The 14,062-nt window shown below is 44.2% G+C and overlaps 1 protein-coding gene across 1 annotated transcript in view; it reads right to left on the minus strand.

Annotated features, from left to right (window-relative positions):
* Positions 1–272: 272 nt before the first annotated feature.
* LOC137369572 (peroxidasin homolog) overlaps positions 273–14,062 on the minus strand; it is a 705,658-nt gene continuing 691,868 nt past the window's right edge. The window contains exons 22-23 of the mRNA XM_068030861.1: positions 13,657–13,770; positions 273–2,122 (exon numbers count right to left, since the gene is read on the minus strand). Of these exons, the coding sequence (XP_067886962.1) occupies positions 2,009–2,122; positions 13,657–13,770 (228 nt within the window). The 3' untranslated portion in view covers positions 273–2,008. The remainder of the gene's footprint in view (positions 2,123–13,656; positions 13,771–14,062) is intronic.

The raw sequence follows: 14,062 nt of genomic DNA on the forward strand, positions 1-14,062 counted from the left end.
ACCAAGATCTCCTATACCACTATGCCCATAAACTTAGAACTCTTTAAAATATCAATTATTCTTCAAGAAAGAACTAGACTGTTCTGTAGCTGTAAATTGCACTTGTGTGCAGCACCATAGGTCACATAAAACATGTTATTAGTGTTTGTGAAATATAGGTATATTGATGTATTTTAGTGACATTTTAAATATTCACTATACAATGTTTAAAATTCTAATGTAAAGATTTGTTATTTAATTACCTTAGTAGGCTTTATAATTGAGCATCTCAAATGTTACATCAAATCAGTGTTATATTTGGTACTATGGTTGAATTGTTACAAAACTTAATACAAAATTAGAAAATAAAAATATAATCCAACAATAATTAATTTTTGAGGCATAATGATCAGCACCGTATTTGTGCACAATACATCCCTGGCTTTGTGAAGGTGTGAGGTACATTTGGTAGAATGAAGACAATGGGTCTTTACACAATCACCATCATGGCTTTTGAAACTTCGTCAAACAATACAATGAGTACACAGTTGGAAAATACAGTTGGACAGTGTATGTGAAGACGACATAATCACTTCTCAGTGAAATTTATCTTAATATTTATCACTGCTTCAAAAAATAAATTAATCAAAAATGCAAACCATAACTGCAGTATCTATGTAATGAGTTTTTAAATGATAAGATGTCTTGACACAATGATAAAGAATGATGCTTTTCAGAAAAAAATCACTGCTCCTTTATGCAAAAGCAAAATACTGCGATGCTGGAAATCTCAAATAAAAACACAAAATGCTGGGGGTACTCAGCAGAACAGGGATCATCTGTGGAGAGAGAAACAAAGGTCATGGCCCATATTTTGCAGCAGTAATGACAGTGAAACTATCAGCATTCACTGTCATTAATCCTAGGAAACTGACAGCAACTTCTGGAGTATGCATGTATGCAGTTAAATGTGGAAATCCTGAGGTTGCTGTAAGTGATTCTCCGCTACTCCATTGGGTATGGTGTTGAAGTCCCCGTAGACTGCAATCAATTAGAAATCGTTGAACTGTGAAGAACTTTTCCTTTTACTCAATTGGACAAGTGAAATAACACTTGAAAATTTTACACCTAGATGAATGAGGTGTGACTAGGTTTTTAAATGGCGTACTAAGTTTATAATTACTGCCTGAAAACCTCTCTCGCCCTGAAAAACTAATTTTATATTTTTAGAATGTCAAATTTCTTCATAATGATAAAAAAAATTCACATTTTTATAATAATTATTTTTTAAAAGTTTGTTTGTTTCAGCTTTTCCTTAATCCCATGTGCAAGTCCCAATCATTTAGTTCAGCCTCTATAAAATGTAATTAAAAGTGAAGGACAATCAATGCATTTTACTTCCTGATTTGCTGCCTGTGGGAATACTTCAATGTGATTGGCTGCTTACTCTGCTTGATGACATCACTGTTGCTGGATGTCTGGAGATTTTCTTGACTTGGCACCAGATTCAAAATAACATTGGGAAATTGGAAATCCAGAGAATGCTAGATCTTGTGGGCAGCTTCCATCCAGATCAGAAGCAAGTGCCATCGCTTTGCTGCAATATCCGGCCAGCATTTTAGACTCTGTTCCCCTATCTCTAACGAAAAGTCATCGACCTGAAATGTTAACTTCGATTCTCTCACCACAGATGCTGCCTGACCTGCTGAGTACTTCTAGCATTTTCAGTTTTTATTTTATACTACATTCTTGTAGTGTGAGCAGTTAAATACTTGAACTGCAAGTAATTTTAGTTTCATAAATTCATTACTGAGGGCCACCTTAGTACTTTGAGTAAACGGACTCATTCTCTCAAATGAAACATTGCTTAAAGTGAGAAAAGGGACTAGTGCCGAGTGCCAGCAATTGCCAAAATGTGACCAGAAAGCTTTTTCCCCATCTGTATTTGTTATCCAGACATCAGTAGACGATGCAAGAGTACTTTTTTTTTCCAAGTGCTGCTTTCTTTTTCCCAAAACCACACCAAAGTTCATTTTCTGCTTGGTGACTTCATGCAGACAGGACAACATCTCCCTTTCTTTTTGGTAGATTTGGTGCACTTGAGAAGGGAGCATTTCTCCACATAGCAGGTCACCTGGCCATTCTAGAGAACAAAGAATCAGCAGGATAAGCGCAAAGACTTTCCAACAGTTATATTAACTCTCAACACCTATTGGACATTCCTTTGAGAAAATAGCATTTCAGTCACATGGCCTAGTTGTCAATTTTCATTCTTCAAATGAGTTCCACAGTGGGAATTTATTCATGGCTACTTTTCAATGTATTTTTACCAAGTGTATATTGAACCTGAATTATTAGTTAGCCAGATTAATTCTTCATTAACTGATTTCAAAGGGACTATGTTCTCCTGTCTCTGGAGATTTTATGAGCATGCTAGCTGTCTAGAATAAACTACACCGTTAACCATAGACAAAGGATGGGGGTTAGTGGGGGGGACAGGGGGAAATTTTGATTGCTAGCTGCCCATTTCTTGTCTGAAAAATTGTCAGCCAGCAATTGAAAATTGAGGGTGGGAGAGTGTAGTTCAGCTTGCCAGCACAAGACACGTGTAATACAATTTTAGAGATGCCTGTAAACAAACAGCTGTTCAAATATGCAAATTGGGATCTTATGCCATCGTAAGACCTCACCTATAATTTTGAAGTACAAATGGGCACAGCATGAACTGCCCGTTGGTAGCAGGTGGTAAGCAGATTAATCAGCAGTTCATTAAAGGGCTGTAGGTGGTCGCTACACAAAAAGATACCAAACTGCTGACCATCTCAGTGTGGTAGCCAATTGATTTCCCACCCTTCTACAGTCGCAAATTGTAGTGGAGTGTCCACAACACCTCAGAAACGTTCAAATGCAAATCACGCCTGAAAATGGCTACAAACAGTAGTGTATGTTGTTTGTCCATTGATTCCGCTGATCTTCCACCAATGTTATAGCAGTTGATCGGAAGACCCTTGGAGAATTTCAGGGTGACTATTTTCGTACATAGGTGAGACAGTTGTCCTGTCCACCATGCAAAGTCCCATTATCAATGATAGAAACGGAAAATGGAACTGAAAGCTGGTCTCAAAAGAACAATGAACTGAAGGTGGGTTGGAAATGCAAGTCTTGGTGTTAAATGATGTTAAATTTGACACCCTGCAAGCTGCATTGCCCTCCAGCCTTTGGAACTCTGGTAGGGCAGGCAAAGCCTCTGCATGCCCACGTGATATTGACAAAACCGATCACATTTTCCAGTCAGAAACCAGGTGGGCATGGGTTCCACCCTGTAGGTGAACTGCCTGGGTTTTGCCCTCTCCCACCCCAGGAATTTTGGTCTCATCAAATTTATCTGCAGTAGGTTTTTAAATTTGATGGGTGGAATTTTCAACTGATGGTCCCTGCTGAAATGACCAGCGGGATTTGCTGTGGCTCTTTAACTGACCGACAGCATTAGCATCTGCCTTCAGGTTCCCTGACTAATCAGAGAGGGCAGGCAGGATGACACACCAGATCTGTCAAAGGAAGCATTTCTAATTAAAGGGACCCCAGCCTGGGTTGGAAAGGTTCGACTATACATTGATTTTTGAAGCTGGAGCAGCCACAGAAATGGACAGGAGAACTGGGAAGGCTGCCCCTGGGTGTCTCACTTTTCCCTGGAGGTCCTGCTGTGGGATCTGAGGGCCTAAAGTGAGGTGATTTTTCCTAAGGATGGGAGGACGAGGCCAACCTTTCCAACCAAGCAGGCATGCATGGATGTGGCCAAGGAAGCCAGCAGCAGGAGTGTGCTCCCTCCAAACTGGAGACAGTGCATCAAGATGATCCAGAACCTCAGAGGGTAGGAAAGGGGAGTGGCCAAGCCTCTCACTGTGACTTTCCCAGAATTCTTCTGCACTTCACTGCTCAGTCAGAACAAAGCTTGCAGCTGCACCAGCAACACCTTATATCCCCATCTCAACAGCAACACACTGTTACGACCAAGTGAGAAGGGGTCTAGGGGTTCCATCTCAGCCTTTGCCTGGTTTAACTGTAACAGGGTTTAATTTTAGAAACACCGTGTTTTTAGCTTCCCCTTCAGTGAATCCTTGTTCACTGCTCCAATTGTAATGCAAATAAATCAGACAGGTTTCCTTAGATTTAAACAAGGGGTAAGTTTATTCATCTTAATCTCTAATCAGGTTAACGACTACGAATATGCGATGTGACCATGCTAGCATGCATATGTGATAAACACACATGCAGATAGAGACAGAAAAAGCAGAGAAGAATAAAGGGGAAAAGTTTGAGGCAATATCGGGATTATAATTATAGTCCTTTAAGTTCAATGTGGAGTCTTTGAATGCCGGTAAGTCCTTCAATTTGTTGGGGCCCAGTGCACGCTTCAACTTGTTTCGATGTCGGAGTCTTTTCTCTCTTGAGATTTATGTGTCTTCTGTGGGTCTGGTGGCCTGGGAGAAAGCGAGAGAGAGACAGCCAGGAGAGAGGCTTTCTTGTTCTAGCTTCAGTTGCAAACTGCCTTCCCAATTCAAACTGTCCTTTGTCTCATTCAAAAGCCTGGATCAACCGGGCAGTTATGTGACCAGCTGGTTTAACCAGTCCTGCCTTTGCGGATTTCAAAGCTCTCAGTGTAGGGCTGTCTCTTACCAACAAGATGTGGAACCATTTCCCAGACCAATCTCTGTTAATAGTATCAATGAGCAATTCTTTTGTCTCCCCAAGCACTGTCTCTTAGTATACAAATGTTCTTCCAGTCAAGTATCTGGTCATCTTCAAACAAGTCATTTCATCACTCCAGCAACAGTTTAAAATTAATGTTCATATGGCAGGTGGGGTTCTGCATTACACCTCCACACCCAGCAGAATGAAATGTGATTTTTTAAAAGAGCATTTTAGTAAAAGGGACTAGAGAGAAGATAAGGACAGGAAAACACACATGCATCTCTCTCATTCATTCAGAACCCTACCAATTGTTACAGCCTGTCTTTTCTTGGTAGCAGTGCTGCTTTAACAGCCCTTTTTGGCATCCCAATAAATATGTGGCTTTTGGGGAAGTTTTTTCAGTTTGCACATTTCCATGATTGCCTAGGGTCTCTTTGTTCTTGTTGAGGTCTGCAGGGGGAGGGTTAGATTTAATTAGCCCTAGGTTGGAGTTCTGCTCAGGGGCAGCGGCAGTGGGCGGTTCCACTCTGAACTCTCCTTCAGTGCTTTGATGAGTCATGCAAGGGCTTTTTACCTCAGGGGATGGCTGGTTCCCCTTTTTCCTGACTGCACCTTTTGAGAAACTGACAAGGCAGTTAAAGTGGTCAACTGAGTTTTGGACTCTGCTGATACAGAGCACATTAGTAGGAAAAGCTCATGAGGATTATTCCGTGTTACCAAATGAAAGTTCATCAGATTATGAACTGACAAAAAATGCTATCCTCGGGGCATATGAATTAGTACCTATCGCCAAGTTTAGAACCCTCAAGAACCAAGCTGATCAAACTTATCTGGAGTTTGAGAGAAGTAAGCAGCTGGCTTTTGACCAGTGGCTGAGGGCTGTTAAAGTACAGCTTAGCTTTAAAAATCTCAGAAAAGTAAATTTGTTAGAGGAATTTAAAAACTCTCTCCCACTCTCCATAAAAAGGAAGGCTCTCTCACACCAATGTCTCAGTGACCTTCCACAAATTCCCTCCTCTCTACACAATCCATTTCTAATACTCGCATCTGTATGCTTTCTCTCCTTGCAGAAGAGAGTGCACAACTTCAGGGAAAAGCAGAGACCTGGGGGGTTGGGAGGGTGGGTGGTGGTGTGGGGGCTGGTGCGGCGGTAGCAGTGGAAAGGTGGCAATCCAGTTTCAGGCAACTTGACAGCCACTGACAATGTATACCCACCTGGTACAATGGGAAGGAGGCCTTGTTCTGGGAGACTGCAGAGATCAGCAATGCCCTGTTGTGAGAAACTGAGCCTCCAACGGCAGTGTTCCTCAGAAATATTAAGAGAGCTGATCTACTGCCTGTAGACCCGGTGTTGCACATCTCTCCTCTTTGGAGCTGGATCTCTGTGTCCATCCCCTCTACCCTGTGGAGGAACATACGGCTAAGGCTAAGGCAGCTGGTGCTGTTGCTCCTGCTGTTCTTGATGCTGTTGGTGTTCCTCTTGATCTTCATCAGAGGTGCAAGGTGGAGCTGTATAGGTTGCTCCCATGCTGTGTTGAAGGCTGAAGCAGGGAAGTGCAGCTGAAGGTGAGTGAAGTGCAAGACAGGTGAAGTGACTTCCAAGAAGTTAGCAATCACCTGTCAAGCACTGAAAGCACTCTATGAGAAGGAGTGCTGTGAGCAGCAACCTCTCAACTGGCCATGGCTGGACCTCTTCAGTGTAACTGATCAAAGGCTTTCCAGCCTGTCAGTTTCACTGAAAAAGCACTCCCTGCTGTGCACTCACCTTAGGGACCCTGGTAAGTTACTGAAAGTTCAGGATATAAGTGCGCTGGCTATTAAAGTCAAATCCTTGTTTAAGACAGTACTTAATTCCTTATTACAATATTTAAATACCTGACAGCTGTATGGGGGAATCCTTACTTGCCTTCAAACCCAGTCAGCTGAAACCCGGATGTGGACGGGTTGAATTCGGATCCCAACCCAATGTCACTTTGAGGGAATTTAACTTGCCACATGTACCCAAATCTGCCTCCCAATGCCTGGGAAAATTCCATCCCCCATATGTTGATAGCTGGATAAGGGACAGCCATCAAGCCAAAGAAAAATTTGCTTGCACAGAATGGTTGAATTAGAAATAATGAATTTGGCAACTTAAATGAGATTGCAAACTCTTCTACATCTATTTCAAAAGAGAATGACCCAGATATTCAGTAACCTTCTGACAAATAATTTCTGAATACTAGCAACATTAACAAAGAAAACCCTCTTGGACAGATGGTGCGGGATATTATTCAATGCAAGGGTGGGAATGGGCGGGTCACTTCAAACTGCCCCTTGGGTCAGTGTGCCAATATCCCAATGTGAAACTGACATACACAAATTTTAAAAGGCTCCACTGAGAGCCAGAGGAGCCAACTCATCCCAGGTCAATAAATAACCAGTTAAGCCACATAACAAGCTTGTTCGCTCATTAAGGGCTAGTTTTGAATTTTCATTCGGAGGCACGTAGGGTGCGAACCATGACAGGGAGGAGGAGGCGTAAGCAAAGTAGGAAGCCACTCAGAATGGCATGAAAGCAGCAAGAGGCTGCATTAAAGATGGAAGGCTCAGGAAAGGCCCTCATTCACAGTTGTACAGGGAAATTATCTGTCATAATTCCACACTTTTGACAGGGGCATTTTGTGGGGAAGGGCTTGGGGGGTTCGATGAGTCCTTCTGCTTATAGGCTTCATAGGTTCATGAGAGTGTGGTTCAGAAAGACTGCACATTCCCATGAAGGGAAGGAAGGACATAACAGGGAATGGGATTAAATCACTCTGAGATAGGATCATCTAAGTGAAGAGGAGCAGCATCTCCAGGAGCAGAGGAAGACGCCTGGGAAACAGGAGCACAGGATTGAGAAACAAGGGGCAGGAAGGCAACATAAATGATACCTTCAGCATTGTGTCTATTGCCAAAAAAGCTACCTGGAGCATCAGTGCCGCAGAAGGCTGCACCTGTCCAGCTAGATGGTTGCTCATTGTGCGTCTTTGTTAAGGGTCATCCGAGGGTTCGCAAGAAGCATTGCCATGGCCTTCCAGTGGTTGTAAAGGTCACAAGGGCCTTGCAATTTTTGCAACCAGGTCCTTCCAAAGAGCGGACATTGGTGGCATCTCGCAGGCAGCAGCGCATCATGACATCATGGAGGAAATGGATTATCTGTTCGAGAGGGCAAGGGATTACATTTAATTCAAGGTTGTTAGCGGCACTCAAGCTCAAAGGGCAGTGGGATTTGCCTCAGTCACCAGATTCCACCAGGTGCAAGGGATCATTGATTGCACCCATGTGGCACCAACTGACCAACCAGGAGGTTCCTCAACAGGAAGGGATTCCACTCCCTAAACATTCAGCTGGTATGCGAACATAGCAAGAGCTTTATGCAGGTGCGTGTATGCTATCCTGGAAGCTGTCATAATGCCCTCATCCTTCTGCAATCACAGGTGCTGCAGCTCTTCATAGAGCCATTGAAAATCCATGGATGGCTGTTAGCGGATAAGGCTTATCCCTTGAAGAATACAGCTGATGACTCTGCTGCATTACCCAGGCACGGAGGCTGAGAGACACTACAACCAACACCACCTGAGCACAAGGGTCATCACTGAATAGGCCATCGGCCTCTTGAAGATGAGGTGTGAAGGAATCCGGTCATGATACGGGGTTATAATGTTAAAAGAGTTATTCTCCTATGAATTAGGGATTAAAAATTAAAAGCAGAACTTCATCTGCCTGGAAGGGTAGAAGGGGTCCAAATCAAACATGTTCAAGGACATCAACATCCTGTGGCATGTTAACTTTACCTCCTCATACAAAGGCAGTTTCTGAAAAACAGGAACTCACTTCTAAAAAACATAACCATATCTACTTCAGAGGAGTACTGACAATACATGTCTTAAGTAATCCTTGTAATTTACCACAATCTAACAATGGATGATATTATTTTCTACAGAAGTAGTTAACTCACCAGTCAATTGAATCTAGGAAACTGAATTATTATCTTAAAACACTATTATGTAGTTAGGAAGTGCACCATTAAGTGAAACCTTCACTATCCTACTAGCTTTAAAGGTATTGACCTACATCTGTGCTCACAGCTTCCTGCTAACTCAGCCTTTCCTTAGAAATTAAATAATGTGGATTTCAACTAGAATTTGACAATTATACAGACTTATTTGAGAAATAGAAGGGAATTAACTTACTTGCAGGAGAGGTAACACTCTCATACGTAAAAAAAAAAATACTAGTTATGCAGCTTAGAAACAGTAAAACTATTGGAACCACACAGTTGATCGTTAGAATTGTTGGATTCATTCCAGCCTTTCTCACGGTAAAGGTACGAGCTACCTCCTACAGCGATGATAGTTCTCCCCTTAATTGGGATAGAGGTATCTCACTAAACTCTGTAGCTTTCTACTTAGGGCTTTAAGGTAAATGTTGCTTTAAATATTGATGGATATCTTAAATCTTTTACTGTAATATTAGTTATACTTAAGACTTGGATTTTCTACAAGGAATAAGATTATACTTTATTTTCCTAGAACTATTAAGGTTGTGATTGTTTTATCCATCAAAGTGTGAATTGCATTTTCGGTTCCTGAATAAACTTTTATATAATTTAGAAAATATATTGTCTCATATTGACTGAGTCAGCGGCGCTTGAGATGGCTTGGCCATGTGAGCCGCATGGAAGATGGCAGGATCCCCAAAGACACATTGTACAGCGAGCTCGCCACTGGTATCAGACCCACCGGCCGTCCATGTCTCCGTTATAAAGACGTCTGCAAACGTGACATGAAATCGTGTGACATTGATCACAAGTCGTGGGAGTCAGTTGCCAGCATTCGCCAGAGCTGGCGGGCAGCCATAAAGACAGGGCTAAATTGTGGCGAGTCGAAGAGACTTAGTAGTTGGCAGGAAAAAAGACAGAGGCGCAAGGGGAGAGCCAACTGTGCAACAGCCCCAACAAACAAATTTCTCTGCAGCACCTGTGGAAGAGCCTGTCACTCCAGAATTGGCCTTTATAGCCACTCCAGGCGCTGCTTCACAAACCACTGACCACCTCCAGGCGCGTATCCATTGTCTCTCGAGATAAGGAGGCCCAAAAGAAAGAATTATCTCATATAGTCTTCTGTATCTCAACTCAAGAGCCAATCTCCATTCACTCTTCAGTGGGAGGTATATTATTGAAGAGAGATGCCTGGACCTTCATAATATCTGTGGTTGTTAAAATCTGACTAAAACTTGTTAAAAAGTCTATCTGGAGGACGGTAATATCTTCAGCTGGTTCCTTTCCTTTGGAGAAAGTTAGATCAGTTCTTCAGACCCATTCAAGTGTCTGTAGAATCTGTCTCTCTCAACCTTAACGTAGAGTGATCATCTGTGGAGTACACCTGATCCGAATGGTCCCAAAACGGGGCTAGGCTTATCACTTCAAAAGTTCAGGTGCCTTGACCGGTCAGGTGATGTCCTCCAGTACACTACCCAGAGGCTCTTGCACATTCAGCAGTCTGCTGTGTGCTCCATAACATGGCTCTCCAGTATGATGTGGACCTTGAGGAGGTAGAACTGTTGGAACAGTATAGCTCCTCAGAGGAGGAAAAGGAGGAGGCTGAAGCAGAACTGGAGAATGGTCATCATACTTTGTAAGGATGTCACCATGGTAGGCTCAGGAGGTGGTGTGCTCATCAGGACAGCAGGGAAACATGAACAACTCTGATCCAGACACCTTTCACCTGAGTAATTCTCAAGTCTACAGGATATTTGGAGAGGAGAGTCTCCTCCATCTGAGTGAGAGCAAGTGTCTGTTGAGAGTAAAAGTCAGCAACCTTTCAAAGGCACAATCACTGCAAGGCTCCAGATTCTCCACCTGGCATGCTCTTCTTTTCTGATGCTGATTTCCCCTTCCCCTGCCTTTCACCATGATGAAATGAAGACATACGAGTCTGCCTTAGTGCAACAACATGCCCAGTGCTTTATCAAATTACAGTTCAATATTAATTATAACAGACACGTGCAAGTGACCCACAAATCAACATCACCGAGGCGGTGGCCTCCGCTCATGGCCACTCCTACAAGTTGCTCTCCTTGTGGCTGAGGATGAGGTGGAGACAGACTACTTAATAGTGGCTGTCTAGGACTGAGACGACTGTGGCCCACAGCCTTGGCGTGGAGGTGCTGGGTGGCGGGGACTGGGGGGTGGTGGGGGGTGGTGTGGGGCACCTACAAATGCTGCTGCACTGGCATCACTGCAGAAGAAGCCTCTGTCACGGGGCATAACTCTACAGATGTTTGACTGTCGGAGGGGCCATGGAGGCAGATGATAATGATGGAGCTCCATGCGGCCTGGCCCCCTCATCACCATCTGTCGCCACCTCAGCCCTTTCATGAAGTCCTTAATTGCGAGAGACAACCATCAGCTGGGGTACAGATGGCAACCAGTCCATGTCCCACTGAATGGTCAATGCTACAGACTACAATATGCATTCTGTGCATGTCAGTGCGCTGTTCTTGCATCCACTCTGAGTGATGCCACATATGACTCTCCATGAGGTTGGCCACTCTCTCAATGGAGAAGCTCATGTGCTCAAAGCACTGAGACATTGTGGACCGCAAGGTGAATGAACTCCTCCATTCTCATTCCATGATTCCACAGTGCCTCAGGTTACTGTGACATGTGGGTACGCATCTCGCACTGGTTTTCCAGGTAGAGCTGCCTGTTTTGTGACTTCCAAAGCTCTGCATCTCTGCCCTGCTGAGCAGGGCTGCGCTTGTCCTCCATCCTCCAAGGGGGACCGGCCACAGCTGACCCTGCCTCCCCATATCCTACTGCTGTAAGGTGATGTGTGCTTCACCATGTACCACCTTCTCTAATAACATGCAGGGGCCCACAAAGGTGGGGGCATCTGCACTGGTGGAGGGTGTAAGATGTGAGGATACAGGCTCCGAGGTGTTTTCGGTCCACTGACTCCTTGGACTATGTTGTTGTGTTGTGGACTCCTGCACCTCTGCAGCTGGCCCTGTAGGAGACATAAAAGAAGGTGGTAATGAGAGATTGGCACAGTCAATAGATGCTTCTGCTACTTAAAATGATAAGGTGACTGCTTATGCATTGACAGATCATTGCACAGGCAGCATTGCCATGCAGCCCCTGTACCTGGAGATGCTGATATCGTTTCGCGTCTATTGTGGACTCCCATTTCTCTGTCTCCAGGGTCCTTATGGCTTGTCATTCTGGCCAGATGGACCAGCTCCTCAAAATATGTCAGTGCCCCGAGCCAGGGCACCCCACCATCCAGATGTGTCATCTCGTTCTCTCTGGCATTCATTTCCTGTTTGACCTGCAAGGTGAAGAAAGATGCTGTTCGGACTCTGCCTCTCTCCCTCACCACTTGTCGCTTTTCATTCGGATAAGATATTGCCATCTGCACTCCAGCCTCCTGTCCAACAGCATTACAGTTCTGACCTATGCTTATGGGTCATCACGGCTGCTCAGCACACATCTCTCCCATGGTCAGAACTATTGAGCCCTCAGGATGCCCCTCACTTTTGCATTCTGGCGACTGGTGACCAGGAGGGATGCCATCTGGGTCTATCTTTGGACTCACCTTACCAGACCTAAGCAACTTATTGAAACATTTTCTGCACTGGACCCAGTTTCTTATCACATTAAATTCCAGTTGTCATTCTTAAGTTTAATTATTCCCAATCCATTTGAATGCAGAGGATTTCTCTACATGAATTATATGGCTACACAAATTAGTGTCATTGGCAAACACAGGGGCCGGAATTTTACATGGGTGGAAGGCCACGTCCACCGGCCAAAAAGTTGGGGGCGAGCTCGTCTCTGTCGGGCTTGGGGAGCCAAGCTGGGATTTTATGCTCCCCAGGCCCTTAATTGGCCTTGGGCAGCACTTCCACCTCTGAGGCAGGAAGTCCTGCCTAATGGAGCTGTTGGTCACTCAACAGGCTGGCAGCTCTTAGTCCCAGCAGTGCCACCGCTGACTCGGACTGCACCCTGCCACAGCGGCAAGAGGGACAATGGCACTAGAAACAATCCGCTGGGCCCCAGGGGACGGTTGGGGGTGGGGGGAGGGGTGGCTTTATTTCAGTTGGGGCAGTTGGGACTTCGGGGGGGGGGGGGGGGCCTCTGTGGGGCACGGGGTGCCTGATCAGGAGGGACCCCCAGCCTGCCAGGAAGCTGACAGGTTTTACCTGGCGGCCTTCTGGGGGCCTGAGCCACCTGTCCACTGCTGGTAAAATACCAACGGCAGTGGGAGGAGGCCCTTAAGCGGTAGCTAGTTGGCCACTAAGGGCCTTGATTGGCCTGGGGTGGCCGGGCCATTTCTCATCACTGTCACCCCTCATAAAATTGTAGAAGTTGCAGGAAGGCGTCAGGAGTGGACCCCTGCCTGCCTCCCACTCAATTTTACAGTCATCCCGCCACTAGCCCGATCCTGTGGGGCGGTGAGGGGGGGGCGGGGGGGGGTTAAATTCCAGAAAGAGGTACTAAACTGTAAGCAGAGAGCCTAAGACAAAGTCCCCAGTAAATCTAGTAACTAATTCAGGAGAAACTACCTTACTCAGAGAGTGGTCATAATGTAGAACTTGCAATCACATGGAGTAATTGAGATGCATTTAAGGAGAAGCTAGAATAGTACTTGAAGAAAGGAATAGAAGGGTGGAGCATAGGCATTAGCATAGACCTGTTGGGCCGAAAGGCTAGTTTCTGTGCTGTAAATCCTATGTAATACTATATAATATGAAAGACAGATATTGTGAAAATTTACAGTCTTGAATAACTGAACAGCATTATTTTAACTCTGTCATTAACAGGTTTGAAATGATTGAGTTAATGTCAGCTGTAAAGTAACGCTGGCTGAAATATCTAGGATTACTACTCTGTGAATTGATAATACTTCAAATGCTCTGCATTAGGCAACTGAAGTTTACCTGTCGCCTTATACATACCTTACAGTGACACGTAGTGCAGTCTTCCTTTTCCCAATGATCATTTTCATTCATATGATTTCCCTTTTCATCTGTGCAGCCATTTTGCTTCAGACTTGACTCCAGTTGGTTGATCTTTAAGGAAAGTTGTGATACATAAACATGATATAGGCTAACTGGACTTCATTGAATTGTTAATGGTCATTATATACATCAGAAATGGTTAATACTATAAGAATTCTTGAGACTTGTAATCCTCTCACAAATCAGTCTATGTCTACATAAGTTTTTTTTTAAAAAACAGCAGCATTGCTGCAAGGATATAATTTCTGAAACACTGTGGAGACTGAGCAGTTCTATTAGTTCTTCAGCTTTTATTTCAAATTAAAAAAGAATTCTGCATGTTTTTTCTCTATTTCTGCTAATT

This window comes from Heterodontus francisci, chromosome 5 (assembly GCF_036365525.1).
Source record: "Heterodontus francisci isolate sHetFra1 chromosome 5, sHetFra1.hap1, whole genome shotgun sequence".
NCBI lineage: Eukaryota > Metazoa > Chordata > Chondrichthyes > Heterodontiformes > Heterodontidae > Heterodontus > Heterodontus francisci.